Source organism: Peromyscus californicus, unplaced genomic scaffold, assembly GCF_007827085.1.
Source record: "Peromyscus californicus insignis strain IS unplaced genomic scaffold, ASM782708v3 Scaffold_4__1_contigs__length_199733344, whole genome shotgun sequence".
Taxonomy (NCBI): domain Eukaryota; kingdom Metazoa; phylum Chordata; class Mammalia; order Rodentia; family Cricetidae; genus Peromyscus; species Peromyscus californicus.
This window is the reverse complement of record NW_026294562.1, coordinates 184,172,770-184,192,338: the sequence shown is the minus strand read 5'-3', so window position 1 is coordinate 184,192,338 and position 19,569 is coordinate 184,172,770. Positions and strand designations below refer to the sequence as shown.

Sequence of the window (19,569 nt, the reverse complement as noted above, 5' to 3'; positions counted from 1 at the left end):
ATGCCTCAGTCCCACAGGCTTAGCGAAGGCTTACTCACCCAGGTGAGGCAAAAGAGGGATGGCAAAGCTTTCCTAAAGAGTCAAAGTGCAATTGAGTGACAAGTGTGTGTGAAGACTACCAACTGCAGCTTTTTCCTCCTGGATGTTTACTCTCATGAGTCTGGGGTCACTCAGACTCACCATGAACCTGAATATGTTTTAATATCGTAAGAGGCTTTTTATTTAAATACTGACACCTGGGCTGATTGGTCCCAGGACTGCACCTGAGAGCACTCCCAAAATGCAGCCTTGAGTTATATCAGTCCAGGCCTTATAAAGGCAAAGACCACAACGTTACATTGTAGTTTGCAGAGTAAGCAAGCTTGGTTACAAAAGCAGAAGGAGCAGTTAACCTTCTGACTTAACTATCTTGCAAGAACAGCAAATTTTGCAATAAAAGCAGTCTTCAATGTCCTGGGGAAAAAGGGAAGTGGGCTGCTAGGGTAAAGCTTGTGCAAGCTACAGGCTTACATATTAGGGGAATTTTTTTGTTTATCTCTCAAGCATGGCAATTAAAACATTTAATGTTAACCATCACATTTACAACCTGAAACTGCTTGCCAGCCTCTCTCCTTGTGCTATACCTCATACACACACTGATGATCTGGGTTGCTGGAAGTAGTTTTTACCCTCCAATGGTAGCAGACATTCATCTGATCCCAGAGATTCTACATGGGTGTCTCTTTCCTTTATTCATCATCTTGCCACCCCTATGAGGGTTTTAAGATCCATGCTATGTGGGTCACAGTAGCTCTGGACTTTGTCTATCATTGAGTTACATCCCCATGTGAATCTGGCATTTGCATGTGTGTTCATTCATGTGCAACCCAAGAAGCTTCTCTGACCCAGGTCAAGAATAAACTTGAAAACTTAGAGGGCAATTGGACAGTTCATTTGGCTAACAATAGCAGGACATACACTAGAGGCTATGACCTCCCCAACCATAAGCCTTTTTTTAACCAGTGGTTTCTTTTCATGGTTGTGTGTATTTGTATATATATGTGCATGTACACATGTAGCAGGTGCCTGTGGAGGCAAGAATTGTGCCCTGAAGCTGGAGTTACAGGAGGTGTGAGCCATTTGAACTGGGTGTTGTGAATCAAACTCAGGTCCTCTTCAACTGAAACGTGTAACTCTGAGCTGAAACATCTCTCCAGCCCTTTAATCAGGGTCTTAATTCATCTTCTTGATGTATATCCTATGTTACACTCTCAGACTCATCTTATCCACAAACCATACCCAACACTGAGACATGGCATGAGGGATCCCTATCATCTACATGAATGTTTTAAATGTCTGGAGGTGAGCAAGCAAAGTGGTGTTTGTTCTCATGGCACTGATTTACCTGGATCACCAGCCTCAGCCCATTACTGACTTCTGAGAAAATAAGTTTTTACCCTACTGCAGATACCATGCATATACATGTTTTTGGATCTATTCACATTGTTAACCAGGAAGGAAGTTCTCGCTGTGAGTACTTTGGTAAGGCGTATAGAAAGATCATCCTTCCATAATGCTGTCCACTTCAGCAATTCAGTGGCATTGTAGTATATCCATGTTTGCATCTTAGGGAGGGACACAAGGACTTGGTGAGATTGAATGGTTAAGGGGTTTCCTGGAGAAAATAAACAGAGCTTATGGATGTCTGTTCCAATGAAGCCATATTTCCCAATCCTCAGCCATCCCAAGCCCTCATATTCCCATCCCCTTCTCTCTATTCCCCTCCCAGTTTACCCAGGAGATCTTAACTATTTCCCTTTCCTGGGGTGATCCATGTGTGTCCCTCTTAGGATCCTCCTTTTTACCTAGCTTCTCTGAGGTGGTGGATTGTAGCCTAGTTATCCTTTGCTTTGCATCTAATATCCACTTATGAGTGAGTATATACTGTTTGTCTTTCTGTGTCTGCGTTACCTTGCTCAGGATGATTTTTTTCCAGTTACATCCATTTGCCTCATGTGGGAAGCCTTAAGTTCCAACTACAACACCACAAAATAAATAAGCTCAAAAATAGGATTTTCAGTTTCCAGGAAGGAACCAGCCCCTAGCTGGATGCCCGAACTTGACAGCAAAATGACAAGTATTTCCCATATAATACCGTGTTTCCTTGGAGACATTACACCAGGTAGAGATAATGGGTACCAAAGAAAAGGGTTTTCCTCTTAAGATTTTTGGGTGTGTAAGACATTATCTTATGTAAATTATCTTTTCCCTAAATAAATATTTAATGGGCATCATAACAAAAATTGCACATTTTATGAGGTGCACACATATACATTATGTAATATGCCTTTTTATGTTGAAAACATTTAAAAATCATTATGTGCTCTTTAAATAGACAGTACATGCTTGGTCACAAGACTGTATCTGTTTTAGAAATAGGTACTCATGCCAGTCTTGAACTCAAGATCTTTCTGCCTCTCCTCCCAAGTACTAGGATAATAGACACTCTCTAGTTTTCTCAGCTGCCTTACTGAATTTTTAAGTAAACTCTTCAATGGCTCTTAGCACACTGACAATGTTTGAAAATAATCACCTCTATCTAGTTCCAAAACAATCTTCATCACACTAAAAATCTATTGTCCTAAACTCATCAAGCAGTAATTCCAGCATTCCCTTCCACTACCCTTCTCAGCCTCTAGAAATAATTATTTCCAATCCCTCTAGAGTTGACTATTTTGGCCTTTCAGATAAGGTTAGAACTGTAATATGAAGGAAGCCATAGATGTGCTTTGTTTTGTTTGGGTTTTGAGAGTGTCTCCTTCCTTCTGTGTAGTCTTGCTCTATATGGTTTCCATCACATGTGATCAATATTAGGTTGAAAATGTTAAGTGGAAAAAATTCCATAAATAAATTATAATATTCAAATTGTGTGTAGCAGGATAAACTCTCATGCCATCCTGTACTATCACATTACAGTACATGAATCAACCTTTTGGATGCGTATATACTGACTGCCTGCTCATGAGGATGTAGTAGCCATCTTGTTTAGCAGATGAAATGTCACAGAGATTCTGGTCAGATACTTATTTTAATGGTGTCAACATACCAAAATATATGTAGGAAAAACATGTGTACAGGATTTGGTACTTATAGGCGTCCATTTGGAGTCTTGAAATATATCTGCTGTAAACAAGAAAAAGACTATGCTGATCATAGAGATTATTAGATATTAATGAAAAGTAACACCTTTGCCTACTTTCTGGAGAACAGATTTCCATTCTAGAAAGTAAAAGATTTATCCAACTGTGACTTAAGATGGGGTTAGGGTAAAGGCTAAATCTATGGAGTACCACAGAGGACCACAGACTACCAGAGAACACTGGACATGTAAAGGATGGAACAGGTCAGCTCTGTAAGCCAGGTAAATCAACCTAGAATCCACGTTAGAGAAGCTTGAAGAAATGCCATTACACAGGCCTATTATGATATCTACAATGCACAAGGTATCAGGGAAGAGACTTCCCCTAGATTTTTCCATCACATGTAGAGTTCTTGGAGCAACATAGACATTGGCTCAACTGCTTGATCAAACACCAAGAAGGCGTATGGACCGCCATCCTACCTTGTTGCCTCTGCTCTCATTCTCCACACACATTCTTGAATGAATCCATGTCTGGGGCTCTAATGTTGATGAACCTCGAGTCAACCCCTATCTATCCTACAAGTCATGTTATTTCTAGGCCAGTGGGAGGGGTGGGAGTGGCCTTTGCACAGCTCTGATCCTGTGTGGCAGGCATTTTTTCTGACTCTGCCAATGCTCTGCCAGAAGCCCCACCAGGAATATTATAATCATGGCACCAAGGCATATCCGGACCAGATTCCCCTTGACATAGTGCTGGTGGGAAAAACCTAAACAAAAGAAGAAAGTTGAAAACAGATACTAAAAAGGTTCGTCTCTAGGCCCCACTCCATATCCCTGATTGAGATTCTATTATCTTCCAACAGTTCAGATGCTCATCGCCTTCCCATGGGGTCCTTCCATCCCCACCAAGGGTCAGAAGTTAATAAGCCCAATTCTTTATCCAGTGATACTCTCATAGATCCCTTCTTATAATCCCAGTACAATCCCTCCTCAGACAACAAACACCTGGTTATATTGCTGGCCTATAAAAGATCGTAACTGTAAGAGAATGAGGGAGAGAGGGAATGTCCTTATTTGACTATTGGGAAAATTTCAACTCTCCCATTTAATCTTCTTGATCACTTCTGAATTCCATATGCTAATATTCTACTCCTCATGATGTTTTATGCATCAGGTCCCAAGAAAACAGATCTGCATATTCCATGTACAGGGAAAATATTCTGCTCTGAATGAATAGATGGAATACAAAAGGAAGTGGCTATAGACAGGACCACTTACCAAATGGAGGGCTTGACCCCTCTGGAGAGACAGTGATATTCATAGACTTCTCTAAGAATGAAAAAAAATGGCCAAGTGTGAACAAATGAGAACATTGCCCCTGCTGGAGATAAACATGTTCTCATGTGTTTGTGAGGCAGAAGTCCATGGCATTTAACAAGAATGCAAACCATAGAGTCAGGCTGCTCAGATTGACTTCCCCATACAGCACTTATTGTATAAGGGACCTCTGGAAAGTATCTCAATAGCTGTGAGTCAATCTTATCATCTACCAAGTAGAATTGATACTATTATAAAATGGGTTGACTTATAGTACAGATTAAGCATTGTTAGTTGATTTTATCATCTATCAAGTGGAATTGATACTATAATACAATGGGTTGACTTAGCAATAATAATACAAATTAAGCATTGCTAATCTTGAAATCCAAAACATGAAATTACAAAATTTGATATTTCTAAGCAGTGACATGATGCCACAAGTGAATAAATATCCACACCTGATTTTCATAGGACAGACTTCAGTCAAAACTCAGATTGTCTTGGAGGAATTGGGTAGAGGAAAGAGTATGATCAAAACATACTGTATGTACAAATTTTTTAAATAAAAATAATTATGTAAAATCGCCTTTAGGCTATATGTATAATGTGCATATAAAACATAAATGTGGGCCTGGTGTGGTAACACGCATCTTTAATCCCAGAACTTGGGAAGCAGAGGCCAGTGGGTCTTTATGAATCTGGGGCCACCCTGGTCCACATAGCAACTTTGAAGCCATCTAGGGTTACATAGTGGGACCCTTCTACAAAAAATAAATAAATACATAAATGAAGGTCAGAATGATAACTTGGCTAGTTAAGTGCATTGCCTAGCATGCATCAAGCCCTAAGTTTCATACCCAGTACCACATAAACTGAGCATGATGGCACATGCCTAGTATCCCAGGACTCAAGAGGTGAAGGCAAGAGAACCAGAAGTTCAAGGTCATCCTCTGCTATATAGTGGGTCTGAAGCCAGGCTAGGCTACATGAAATTCTGACTCAATGAAAAGTGTCTACAGACTTTGCTGGTAGGAAACAGAAACCCATCCCTGTGCCCCTTTTGTATTGAGCTTTAAATGCCTACTTACCAGTTATAGATATCTTGGTTGTGGGTAAGATAGAAGATCTCCTGGAGGCTTCTAAGAGTTCTGAGCAGGAATATTATGAGGAAATAGAATAAGAACAGTTCATCCCAAGTGGCCCCACTCTCCAGACCCCTTCTGAGATATCTGAGTTCTCTAAGGTTCCCTGGTACACACTGCCCAACTGCTGAGATGAGTAAATTCAAACAGCCCAGTGGCTTCAAAGAATTGGACCGTTTCTCAACTGATAGACATTTAAATGTTTCCACTTTGGGGCCAGTATGAATGATGCTGGTATAAGCATTCAAGCATAGGAGCTTGTGTGAACCTAAGTGTGGTGGTTTGAATAGGAATGCCCCTCCGTGGGCTCATATATTTGAATGTCTGTTACCCAGCTGATGAAACTGTTTGGGAAGGTTTAGCAGGTGTGGCCTCTTTGGAGGAGGTATGTCACTGGGGGTGGGCTTTGAGGCTTCAAAAGCCCACATCAGTTAGCTCGCACTCTCTCTGCCACGTGCTTGTAGATCAAAATATAAATGCTCAGTTACAGCTACAGTGCCATGCCTGCCTGTCTGCTGCCAGACTCCCCCACCATGAAGGTCATAGACTCACCTTATGAAACTGTAAGGCCAAGTAAACTCTTTTTTCTATAAGTTACCTTGGACATAGTGTAAATATCATGGCAATAAAAAAATGTAACTAAGACAGTAAGTTTTCAATTTTCTTTTCTTTTTAAGTTTCTAATTTTTTTTCAGTACCAGCCCAAGAATTTCAGAATCGCTGGGTCACAAGATAATTCTGTTTAACTTCAGAGAGACTAAAAGACTAGTTTTCAAATTATATGCTCTATTTGACAAACCCCACGCCTGCAGTCATGTAGAAGCTCTAAATCTTTCCAACACATGTCATGATTGGTCAGTTGGTTGGTTGGTTGGTTGGTTGGTTGGTTGGTTGGTTGGTTTGTGTTTGTATAGTGGACACATGGTATGTGAATTGTATCTCAGTTTTAAGCAGGTGTCATAAGAGAACCAGTTATTAGCCTCTTGTTCAAGAGGCTCCATTGTCTTCTATGAGACTGCCTATTTTCACCAAAATGTTTCCTGGCCCCATTAAGCCTGTGAGTATATGCCTCTTGAAGTTGGGGACTATATTTGAGGGCACCTTCATTGTAGAACATCATTCCCCAGACACCAGAAACTACTGAACTCACCTGTTGTGGGAGATGGCGCCTCCATGGGTACCTGGCTGGGAATGGCAGAGGATCCTGAGAAATCAGAAGAAGAGAAGTCAGTGCCTTGTAAGTCTATTAACTGTGAATTCTGAGCAAATAATGAGACATTTCTGTGACTTGATTTTTCTCACATAGCAAGTGAGTATGAAGATGCTTCCATTGCCGGTGGATTGAAAAGCATGCTTGGCATGCTCCCTGGTGCACTCTACAGCTGTTTTCTTACCTTTGTCTTCCACAGACTCTTGTCACCTATCCCCTCACTTGTCAGTTGTCACTTGACTGGCACTTGACCCCAGGAATTATATGTGGAGACAAGAACCATGGGTAAAGTTGTGGAAATGCATCAGGAATCAAGGGTGAGAGGGAATATGTGGTGGGAGAGGAGGTAAATATTTAAAACAGTATACAGTATTCTGAATGTTAGAGTAGAATAGCATATGACAGTCATATGATAGTTCTTTTTTCCCTTTATTTATTTATTCATTTTTTGATGCTTGGAATTGACCCTGGGTGCCTTGAGCATGCTGAGTATGTGCCCTATCAGAGATACATTCCATTCATTATTTTAAACCATATTTATAATCTATAACAATTCAGGCTTTCAGTTCTTTAATAATGTTCTCTTGTTTCTATTCTATAGAAAAATCATAAGCCAGACATAGTGGCTCAAGCCTGTAGTCCCAGTACTCAGAAGAGCAAGGTTATCCTCCACTACACAATGAGTTCAAACCAGCCTGGGATACATAAGACCATGAATTTAAAAAATAAAATTTTTTTTTGGTTTTTCGAGACAGGGTTTCTCTGTGTAGCTTTGTGCCTTTCCTGGAACTCACTTGGTAGCCCAGGCTGGCCTCGAACTCACAAAAAAAAAAATCAAAGCAAAAGTAAGAACTCAACAACTCATGGATGCAAAATAATTGTTGCTATGCTGTTACATGTTCACTGATTTCTTACTTAATTTTTTGAGAATTTCTTATATAGGTTCTGTATCATTTCCACCACCCCATACTTTCCCCTGTCTAACTCAACCCATGTCTCCCATGCTCCACCTCAAATTCGTGACCTCTTCTTCATTATTGTTTTGTGTGTGTGTGTGTGTGTATAATATATAACCTACTGAGTACATTTAGTGTTGTTCATATGTATATGCATTTCAGGCTGTCCACTTGATACTGAATAACCTATCAGGAGGCTCATCCCTGGGGAAAACGAATTCTCACTCTCTCAGCAACCATAAGAGCCTATAGCTCTTATCCAGAAGTGGGGCCTTGTGAGATTTCACCCAGCTGGCAGTGTCAACTGGAACTATCATTATGCATGTCTTGTTTGGGCAGCCATATTGTTGAGATTTCATGGTTGCAGCTTCCCTGTCTAGAAGACATAGTAGGCATCCTGGTCATCTGCCTTATAATCCTTGATATGTTTTTATCTCTTTTTTTGGTAAACTAATAATTTTTATTCAGGCTGTGTTATTACCATAGAGTCATAGACAATTAAAACTGCTAAAGAATAAAATCTAATAATTAGTTGTTGTGGTTTGGAGAATCAAATAAGAAAAACCTTCAAATTTTACTTTCCAGGTACCTATGCTATAATATACAATAAGTGTGTGATATCTCTTGGCTCTCAACTTATTGGACCAAGAGATGCCTAAGAAACTAGGAACACACATCTCTAGGTGTGTCTATGAGAACACTTCCAGAGACTATTACATCAAAAAGGATCCAAAACAATCAATGGATTAACCCACTGATGGATTCAAATTCTGAATGTGCTATTGTGTGGTGGGAGAAGTGTGGAGGGTACAGCATGACTGGAGGAAGTCAGTCACTGAGGGTATGTCTTTGGAGAGTATAACTTGGCTTAGCCCCTTCCTACGATCATTCTCCTTCCTGGCTACCATGAGTTCAATGACCTTGCTCTACTACATCTTTCTGCCTTGAAGGTCTTCTGCCTTAACATGAGCCTAGGAACACAGAAGCAGACAACCATGAACTGAAGCCTCTGAAACTGTAAATGAAAATAAATCCTTCCTCCTTTAGGTTTATCGCAGGCAACTTTATATAATGACAAAATACAGAGAATGGTATGGATCCTAGGCTTCTTCAGAGGCCCTGATGAAAGGACAAAAGGATGCTAGTTCCATGTCCTTGCTCAGGACTAGGGGGCCTGGGCCTCAAAAGAGTCAAGGTTCCTGGGAACTTGGCTTTTCCCCCTGGAGAGACTGGAGTTGTCGGTCATAAGACTGCTGTGAGCTTACTCTGTGATGCTCTTGAGATACCATGTTCCTCTTGTGCAACATAGCTTGATTAGCCTTCTGCTGACTTTATCCCATTGTATGATAGTTTCTACTGACTTCATCCCATTTCTCCCCTGAAAATAGTATATAAGATGTGTTTCTTAATCAGTTTGCTTGACATGTCATAGCATTGTGAGACCTCCAAATCCCAAGCTTCCTTATCTTCTCTGTCTTCAATCCTCTTTGTCTTCTGATAACCTGGTCCTCTCTTTCAGGACTTTGTGGCTGAAGAATGGCCCACTGGTCCAAATCAACTTTAAACTGATAGACCCAAAGTGTTCCCCCCAAAAAATATAAAAACAAAAGAGATTTTACCACTAAACTTTCAGTGATATATTTTGTTTTATTTAATTTGATTACTTTCTATACCAGAGATCTTTTGTAACTTCTTGTTGTCCTTAATTGGTTTTTTAATTTGATTATACTGAATTACGTAAGGCCATTTTGTGTATATGTATATAAAAATGCCTATATCTGTATACATAAGTGTATAGGTGTATAATGCACTTTGAACAGATTCTCCCTGCCCTGCTTCCTCCACTTTCTCATCCCTCCCATTAGTCCCCTAGACTAGTGGTTCTCAACCTTCCTAATACTGTGAACTTTGAATACAGTTCCTCACATTGTGGTGACCCCCCAACCATAACATTATTTTTTGTTGCTACCTCATAACTGTAATTTTGCTACTGTTATGAATTGTAATGTAAATTTTGTGTTTTATGTTGCCCTAGATAGTTCTGCTCCAGCTTTCCTGTTGTTTGTAAATATATGATTTTATGATTCTATATAAATCTATGACCCACAAATGAGAGAAATCATGTGATATTTGTCTTTATGGCTAAAAAAATCGCCTTTGTTTAAGAACTACATTTAATTTTCTTTACCAATCCCTCTGTTGAATAACGTGTAGGTTGGTTCCATAACCTAACTGTTGCAAAGAGTATTACAATTAAGGGATGGTGTGCAAGTGTCTGTGCGGTAAACAAGGCTGAGTTATACGTTTTTAGTTTGCTAGAGAAGATCTATATTGATTTCCACAGTGACTGGACTGTTTTATAGTCCACTCTTGTCCACATTCTCATCAGTGGTTCTTATTTAGTTTTGTTTTGTTTTGTGTTGTATTTTGATGACCACCATTCTGACTGGGGTGAGTTGGAATCTCAAAAATCTTTTTAATCTGCACTTCTCTGGTGCTAGTGATGTGGAACACCTTTTTGTGTTTATTAGTCCTTAATCATCTGAGAGGCTGAATATTTTTTTCTTGATACATTCTTTAGGTCAGTTTTATACCTTACCTGTTGTGTTGGAACTGCAATGATTGACAGCTTTATTTTATAGAGGTGAGACCCTTCACAGACTTGAGACATTCACAATGTTAAGGTAATAAATTTGTGTTATAGTGAGCTAGCAAGAGTCCGTGGTGATTTGTTATAGCAGCTGTAGGACCCTCATACATCTCCAAAGCTAATTAGAGCTGGAGGCTCTCCTTGTTCACACCTCCGACTCCCTTGAAATTTCCACAAGGGATTACGTATGCCAAAGAAAAGAATCTTGTATCTGGACCACTTACCTGTAACCACAAGCACCAGGGGGTCACTGGGGGCTGACCACAGGTATGGAGATGAGCTGGAAAAGCTGTAACACTGGTAAGTCCCACTGTGAGCAGAAGTCACTTTGGTGATGGGGAAATCAGCCCCATACCATCTTTTGGTTCCCTTGTAAGGCCCAGTGTCCCCCTCTTTGTATAGAACAAATTGATCAAAACTTTTGGGGGTCTGGCACTTCAGGGTCACGTCCCTGCCTGGAGGGACTGCTGAGCTGGGATGAGCTGAGAGTGAGGGCTTACTGTAAATGCCTGGGAAGAAAGAAAGCTGTGTTAAAGACAGGAAACACACTGGGGAGATGACTCCATAGGCAAAGCGTTTTCTGTGTTTACTTAAGACCTAGAATACGCAACACTCTAACTCAGGTCTACACAGGAAATTCATGTACATGCTTTCTAAGGCTCAAGACACATTGAGGAAGAGGGAGTAGGAAAGCAATTAAAAACATAGAGATTTACAAAATGCTGTCTTCAAGGCATTGCAAACATGACCTCACAGCAGCTATGGTTACCTCTACAAGATCAAGCCAGTTTAACATTGGAGAGGAGGGGGCCTCCCTAACTGAGGAGTTGCTGGCAGTTGACAGCTGCTGGAGGAAGGAAAATCTTTTTCCAGTGATGGCCCCATTTCATTGTTTGCAGGCATGAAATTCTCTAACAATAATTTTTTTTTAATTTTTTGTATTGCATTAAAATGTTATTTGTCTTGATTAATGACTGTCCCAGAGGCACCACCCCTGTAGTCAGTAAACAAGACCCATGACTCATTTGTGTCATACTAACTCTAGCACCAGGGAACTTAGGGGTTTACCACCTAGCACCCACTTGCTCCACTTTCTCCCTTTCCAAGGCCAGGCAGCCTCAGAGCCACAAGACCAACAGCACTCCATCCCTCCCTGTTATGGAATGTCATTCTAATTGGTTGATAAATTAAGCTGTTTGGCCAATGGTGAGGTAGAACAAGTTTAGGTGGGACATTCCAACTAGAGAGAGAGGAAGGAGAAAGACTGAGCTGAGAGACACTGCTAGCTGCCACCAGGAGAAGCAAGATATAAAGTATGGGTAAGCCAACAAGCCATGTGGCAAAGTATAGATTCATAGAAATGGGTTAATAAGATGTCAGAGCTAGCTAGTGAGAAGCCTGAGCCACTAGGCCATATAGTTTAAAAATAATATAAGCCTCTGTGTGTTTATTTGGGCCTGAGTGGCTGCAGGACTGGGCAGGACACAGGACAACTCTCCAGCTACACCTCCCCCTGCAGTTACCTGTAGCAATTAGCTCAAGGTGGTCACTTGGGGGAGACCAGTGACTCCCATTCTGATACGAGCAACGGTAGCGTCCGGCATTGTTTATTTTCATGCGGGGGATGAGGAGAAAGTCTTGATCTTTATACTCCTTGGATTTCAGTTTCTCCATTCGATATAAATCCACAACCCGAGGCCCCTGGCACCGCAGAGTGACTGACTGCTCCAGGGCCACCAGAGAACTGGGCTGAGCCTGGAGTGAAGGCTTAGGGAATGAGCCTTGGAAGGGAATCACAGCCTCTAGGTTAGCTTCAATGAAAACACGTCCCTTTTGCATCATGGCATGCCCTCCGACCTCTCACTAGCTGAACCCTGAGGAGCCTTGGGGGTCCTGGGGGACGTACTCACCACTCTGTGCTTGGATCACTTGCAGTACACACAGCCCTGGGGGAGAGAACCAGAGGCTAGAGACTCCCTTGAGTGGACACCTGGGCACGTGCATTAGTTTGTATCATAACTATCTTACATTTGTGTTGATTTATGCGAGCCAGGCTGGCCTCAAACTTGCTCTGTAGCAGAAGATGACCTTGAATTTCTGATCCCACTGCCTCCATCCTGTGAGTGCTGGGATTGCGGGCATATGTACATCACCACACCTGGTTTTATGTGGTACTGGGGATGGAACCCAGGGCTTCACCAATGCTAGGCAAGTCACTCAACTGACCTACGTACTTATTGACCATAATTATTTTACTCTTTCAGGAGATATATCATTCAACTGGAAACGGCCAACTCTCAAACCCAAATCCCAGCCAGGAGAGGAACAGTGAGCATGAAGTCCCAACAGTGAGCCATTAGCATTTGATAGCTACTAGGAGAGAGAGTCCATTTTCTTTAAGGGGGTGCCCCCCATAACTTGACCATAATCCAGTGGAAGCCCACATACTCAAGAGTATATGGGCAGCACAAACTACTTGATAGGTCTAAAATTCAACACACACACACACACACACACACACACACACACACACACTTGGGTGAATAGTGAAAAGGAATAGATTGTGGGGGAAGTGAATGTGACCTAAACACATCAAACAAAATGTTGTATGGTGTCATGTGAAATGTCCAGAGAAGGCAAAGCCATAGATGCAGGATGCAGGAAACAGGCTGGCGCTTATGTGGGATAATAGGAGTGGGACCATGGGGAGGTGGGACTCTTTAATAAGTGCAGGGCTTCTTTGGGAGTGAAGAGAATGTCATGGAAGCAGACAGAAGTGCTGGCTGCACCATATCGTCAATGTACCAAATGTCACTAACAATTTTTCATTAATTTTTGGGCTAGCATACAAAATAATGGGTTTCAGTGTGGCATCTTCATACATATACTGTGTTCTCATTCATTCCCCTCCCACAGTTCTCTCCTCTATGCCTCCTCTAGTTGATTTTCTTCCTTCAGGCCTGCCCCTTCCAATTTCTTAATATGTGAATTCCATTGTCCTCTCTATTTCCCAAATGCCTTAAGATCTCTTTCTACTCTCTCATGATCCTCTTTCTAGTATCAGAACCAACACATACAATCACACACACACACACACACACACACACACACACACACACACACACACACACACTTTTAAATCTAAGTTCCCCACATGAGAGAAAACACACCATATTGTGGCAGTACTTTCTCATCAAGACCACCAGCCCTCAAATAATGACACAGAGACTTATTATTAAATATCAAAGCTTGGCCATTAGCTAGCTCTTCTAACTTGAATTAACCTGCTTTTATTAATCTACTTTCCCCCATGTGGCTCAGTTACCTCTACTCTGTATCATATGTCCAACCTTTTCAGTGTCTCCCTGGCACCTTGCTGCCATAATTTGAGCACCTAGATCCTTCCTTTTCTTCCTCTCTCTCCCAGGAAATCCTACCTATCCTTTCCTGACTAGCTGTTGGCCATTCAGCCCTTTATTACACCAACCACAGCAATGCATCTTCACACAGTGTACAAATATCTCACAATGCCATATTTGCACTTCTTTGTCTGAGTTATTTCATTTAATATAAATATGTGTGTTTTTTTAAATAAGAAAAAACTTAGGTCAAGGGGCTGGGGAAATTGCTCAGTTGTTAAGAGTACTTGCTGCTCTTACAGGACACTTGGTTTGGTTCTCAGCACCACTGTGCAGTGGCTCCCATCCAACACCCTCTCTTGGCCTCCATGGGCATCAGGCACACACAGGGTGCACATATATATAAATGGGTAAATACACATACAAAAAGAAAATATAAATAAATCTTAAAATATATTTTTAAGTCAAAACAAGGATTTCTCCCCACCCTCTTTAGACTCCTCCCACCATTCCCCCAGTACACAAGCTCTTGGCTCTTTTAGCTTTTCCTTTTCACATTTTTATATCTGTAAAAAAAAATTAACTCTATATATACTGCGACCAAATGTTGACTTCCTTAGTGAAGACGGAGATTCAGATGTCTAGACTCACAGCCACCCTCATCCTATTCTATTTTGTATACAGCCCACAGTATCTCACCCATGGCCTCACATCTAGCAGTAAACAGATTCAAATACTGGCAGAAAAGTTTAGTGGTAAAGAACATGTACTTGGGAACTCATAAAAGCAAAGAGAAGGGAGTGGTGGACAGAGGAGGGGGGTGGGGAGGGACTGAGAAAGATGATAGAGGGGGAGACATTTTAGTCAGACAGGGACAAATTCAGGAGCTATATTGAACAGGACACTGATTACAATAATAGCAATATATAATGAAATATTATTCCACTCTAAAGAAAACTGTAATCAAAACATTCACAGGAAAATGGATGACTTAGAATGCAAGGTATGTATAGTCTCAGAAAAAAAACCTGCATTTCCTCCCTGCATTGAGTCAATAATACATGTGTATGTGTAAACAAATACGTGTGTGTGTGTGTGTGTGTGTGTGTGTGTGTGTGTGTGTGTGTGTGTACAGGTCATGCAGTTGTTGTTCTTCTAGTTCTAATTCTGTCATAGTTTTTTTTTTTGTTTTGGGTGGTGAATAAGTGCTGCAGTGGTTTAAATAAAATTAGCCCCCATAGGCCCATAGATAGTGGCACTATTAGAAGGTGTGGCCTTGTTGGAAGAAGTGTGTCACTCACTGGGAGTGGGCTGTGAGGTCTCTGATGCTCAAGCCACACCCAGGATGGCATTCTTTCCCTGATGCCTCAGAATCCAGATGTAGAACTCTCAGCTCCTCCTCCATCACCATGTCTGCCCAGACACCACCATGGTTCCCATCATGACGATAATGGATTAAACCTCTGAACTGTAAGCTACCCCAATTAAATATTTTCCTCTATAAGAGTTTCTGTGGTCATGGTGTCACTTCACAGAAGTAAAACCCTAACCTAACTAATACAAGAGCACAAAAGTGTATTTGGCAGTGAAAATGTAAAATCCAATGTGAAGCTCCACAGCTCCTGTTCTGAATGTCTACTCTAATTATACAGAAGTTTGTTGAGTTGTATAGTCTTTGGGTCTGGTTAATTTCAGTGTGTGTTGTTATGTTGGGAGAGGAGGGTTGTAACTTTTTATAATAAAGGGGTTTTTTTTGAGACAGGGTTTCTCTGTGTAATTTTGGTGCCTGTCCTGGATCTCGCTCTGTAGACCAGGCTGGCCTTGAACTCACAGAGATCTGCCTGGCTCTCCCTCCCGAGTGCTGAAATTAAAGGTGTGTGCCACCACCGCCCAGCCTATAATAAAGTTTTTAATTTTTGTTGTTGTTGTTGTTTGGTTTTTTTGTTTGTTTTTGTTTTTGTTTTTCGAGACAGGATTTTTCTGTGTAGCTTTGCGCCTTTCCTGGAACTCACTTTGGAGACCAGGCTGGCCTCGAACTCACAGAGATCCACCTGCCTCTGCCTCCTGAGTGCTGGGATTAAAGGCGTGGGCCACCACCACCTGGCCTTTAATTGGTTTTTTATTAAAATAATTCTTCATACAGTATATTTTGATCATATTTGCCCTCCCCCGATTCCTCCAAAATCCTCCTCACCTCCCTATCCACTCAACTTCATGCTCTTTCTTTCTTTTCTTTCAAAAAAAGTCAAAACAACAAACAAACAAAAAGCAATTATAATACCAAAGCAAAAATAATATTAAATATTAAAAATTAAAATAAAATTAATTAAAATATTTTAAAATAATATTAATTATTAAAATAATACCAAAGCAAAAAGCTCCCCAAAAAAATGGAGTTCATTTTGTGTTGGCCAACCCTGCCCTGGAGTATGGAGTATGATATACCCAGTAACACTCCATTAGAGAAAACTGATTTTCCCTTTGTCAGTGGGTATCAATTGTAAAGAGCTTCTTGGTTAGGGGTGGGACTCTGTCTGGCTTGTATTTGTCAGGCCTTGTGTGTGCTGCCACACACTCTCTGTGTATGGCTTGTTAGTTTTTAATAATAACATGTTTTTTATGGTTGAGAGAAAGGTTTTTGTTGTAGATATGAGGGAGAGTGCAGCCCAAAGCATCTGGAAGCATCCAGAGCTGGGAGAGAAAGTAGAAAACTAAACATTGCCAGTAGATTGAACTGGACCATAGGAAGAGAGTTGGAGGTTGAAAGAGGTAGACCAAGAGAGAGGACAAGAGAGAGGGGGCCAAGAGGGCGCCAAGAGGGCACATGGCTGAAATGGAAGGGTTATATAGGGATGAGAAGCTGGGGGAAGGGAAGTTAATGAGCTGGAGAGGTTTAGGGTAGATAGTGGGGTGAGAAGAGCCAGGATGCCAGGATGTACTCTATAACAGGTATTTTCAATGCTGAGAGATAACAACATATAATACACTATTCTGGAAACTTTTTAATGTCCTCATCATTTTTAAAATTAGCATATATGTGGTCTTCTTGTGAGACGCATAGCAGGGAGAGCAGGAACTGTCTCTGACTCCATTGCCTGCTTTTGGGACCCATTCCTCCTAACGTATTGCCTCATCCAGCCTTAAGAGAAGAGGAGGTGCCTAGTCTCACTGCAACTTGATATACCATGGCTGGCTGATATCCATGGGAGGTCCACCCATATCTGAAGAGAAACAGAGGAGGAGAAGTGAATGAATGGGGAGAAGGGGAGAAGGAGGGAGGAACTGGGAGGAGATGTAGGAAGGGAAATTTCGGTTGGGATGTAAAAACAAATATAAAAAAATTAGCATATATGTAATGCATATGCTAATTAGCTTGAGCTAGCTAGTCCATGGGCAAGCATTTATCAAAAAATCATTTTCTATCACTATAAATATATTTATCAAGCCAGGCGGTGGTGGCACATGCCTTAAATCCCAGCACTTGGAAGGCAGAGACAGGTGAATCTCTGTGAGTTTGAGGCCAGCCTGGTCTACAAAGTAAGTTCCAGGAAAAGTGCAAAGCTACACAGAGAACGCTGTCTCGAAAAACATATATACCGTGAGGTAGAGCAAAGTCCATAAACAGAATCACATGCATGATATTTAAATTTTTATGATACATATAAATTATTTTTTGAGCAGAATAAACAAATTGGTCTTTCATGTTGGAAAAATAAATACAGAGGTAGTGGCAAAACTTCTGAGTTTGTCTTTGAATCCTTGGTATGCAACAAAATGCTTTACCTCCCCAGGTTTCAGCTTATTAACCTATAAAGTGAGGTCAATTACTGTCCCTGCCTCATTCAGTTTTGGGGCATGAAATGAGTTATATGTTTTTTAAGACAAAGAGGGGAGGAATCATTGAATAATGTCTTAACCCATAGTAAGTATTGCATAAGTGTGTTAACGAGTGAGTGACAGGTTGCTTGTCTTCAGAGGATGCCTCTTATTCCCCATAACTCAACAGTCCCCTGCCTGCTCTGCCTCTTTAGGCCATGAAGTTCTTCTGATAAAATAAGGAAATAAGGATGCAACCTGGAAGTACCAGCCTAGTGACCAGGGGACAAGAGAAACAGCTGCTCCACCACGCATCATGTGGCAACGGTTCTAATGTGCTCTGTTATTAGGGTACATACAGACAGATGAAGTTTTTAAACTAGTCCAAACATTATCAACCCCACATGGAAACAAATAAAGGTGAAATAAAGAGAAAAGGAGAGAGAGAGATGGGAGGGAGAAAAGACGCAAGTGGCAACAGAAGGAAAGGGCTGTAAAGATCTAAAAGGCGGGAGGCAGAGCCATGTGGATCTCTGTGAGTTCGAGGCCAGCCTGGTCTACAGAGTGAGTTCCAGGAAAGGTGCAAAGCTACACAGAGAAACCCTGCCTCGAAAAAAAAAAAGACCTAAAAGGCAAGGGGAAGAAAGAAAAGGAAGATATGAAGAGGGGGAAGGAAGGGGGCCAGTGAAATGGCTCAGTCAGTAAGGATGCTTCCCACCAAGATTGATGACCTGAGTTCAATTCCCCGAGACTCAACATGATGGAAGGAAATAAGATGACCTCTGATCTCCATGGTACACAAATGCATACACACACACACACACACACACACACACACACACACACACACACACACTGAACTAACAGATAAATAAATGATTAATGTTTTTAAATGGAAGGAGGGAAGAGGAGGAGGAGGAGAGGAAAGAAAGCAGTCCTGGTCTTCCTGCTATAGAGGAGGGAAATGTGGCCAGCCCTGGAACACCTGTTCAAATGTCCTGGCCAAGCCAAAGCAAACCAAAACAATTAAACCAAATGTATCTTGTCTCTGTTTTTCCATCCAACACATGGAACCTCATAGATGCCCAATCTTGTTCTGAAATTCACCACTGACAAGATGTTTTTCATTCCTTTGTACATGGAGACTGTTTCAAAGTACTTCCCAGGTCAACCCTCAGGACTCACCAAGACAGAAGAAAGTAGGTAGGGCTGGAGACATGGTTCTGAAGCCCGGTCCTGAGCTATGTGGCCAAGCAGGGAAGTTGTAGATGCCTGGAACATAGGCACAGGATGTGATGAGGGTGAAGAACTCCCTCCTCCCTGATTCTACAGGCCCTAGCTTTCCTCCTCAGTAGGATGACTTGCGCACAGGCTCCTGAAGTCGTTACTTATCTCCTCTCAGCAGCTGGGGGGCAGCCATCCGTCTGCCTGCAGGAACATGACCTATGTCCTAGACTCCCATAAAATTCCTGGTAGTCACTGGGGAAAGGCTGGTCCAACCTTCCCATGCCCGACTTCATACTGTCAGGTTCAAAGGACACTCCAGGTTCCCAAACTCCAAAGGGCTGGGCCTATGTCCAGAAATGACTCTCTTGGCCTGGCTGCTGGTGGTTAGATAAAAGCCAGCATTCCTCAGGAACTTGTGAAACAATTCCAGTCTTCCAAAAGGAGTCATCTCCCTTATCTCCGACAGAAGAGACATATGGCTCTCCACTACACATGCCTGTGGTCGCATATCAAAGCCCGTGCTGGCCTCCAGGCTCCTACCGTCCATATTCACAAGTACCTATTATACATTTCAAGTTCCCCCACACTAGCATCCTGACGCTTCTCCCATTCCCAGGCTTCCGTTCTCCTGCATAGCCATCTGTTCTCCATGTAACAGCGAGGTCTTTCCTCCGCTCCCACGGTCTCTTGCTATCTCCACTATCTTCTGTCATTCCCACTTCCCTATCCCTGACTGTGCCCAGTCTGTTCCTTTTTCTCCCTACCCTG

The 19,569-nt window shown here is 41.7% G+C and overlaps 1 protein-coding gene across 1 annotated transcript; it reads right to left on the bottom strand.

Moving 5' to 3' along the window:
- Positions 1-3,715: 3,715 nt before the first annotated feature.
- On the bottom strand, positions 3,716-18,793 carry Gp6 (glycoprotein VI platelet). The gene is made up of 8 exons (XM_052713951.1): positions 18,760-18,793; positions 12,310-12,345; positions 11,923-12,180; positions 10,624-10,908; positions 6,734-6,787; positions 5,530-5,580; positions 4,400-4,450; positions 3,716-3,888 (listed from the first exon to the last, which is right to left on the bottom strand). Exons 1-8 carry the CDS (start codon positions 18,791-18,793, stop codon positions 3,716-3,718), a joined length of 942 nt encoding a protein of 313 aa, XP_052569911.1.
- Between the last annotated feature and the right edge of the window lie 776 nt (positions 18,794-19,569).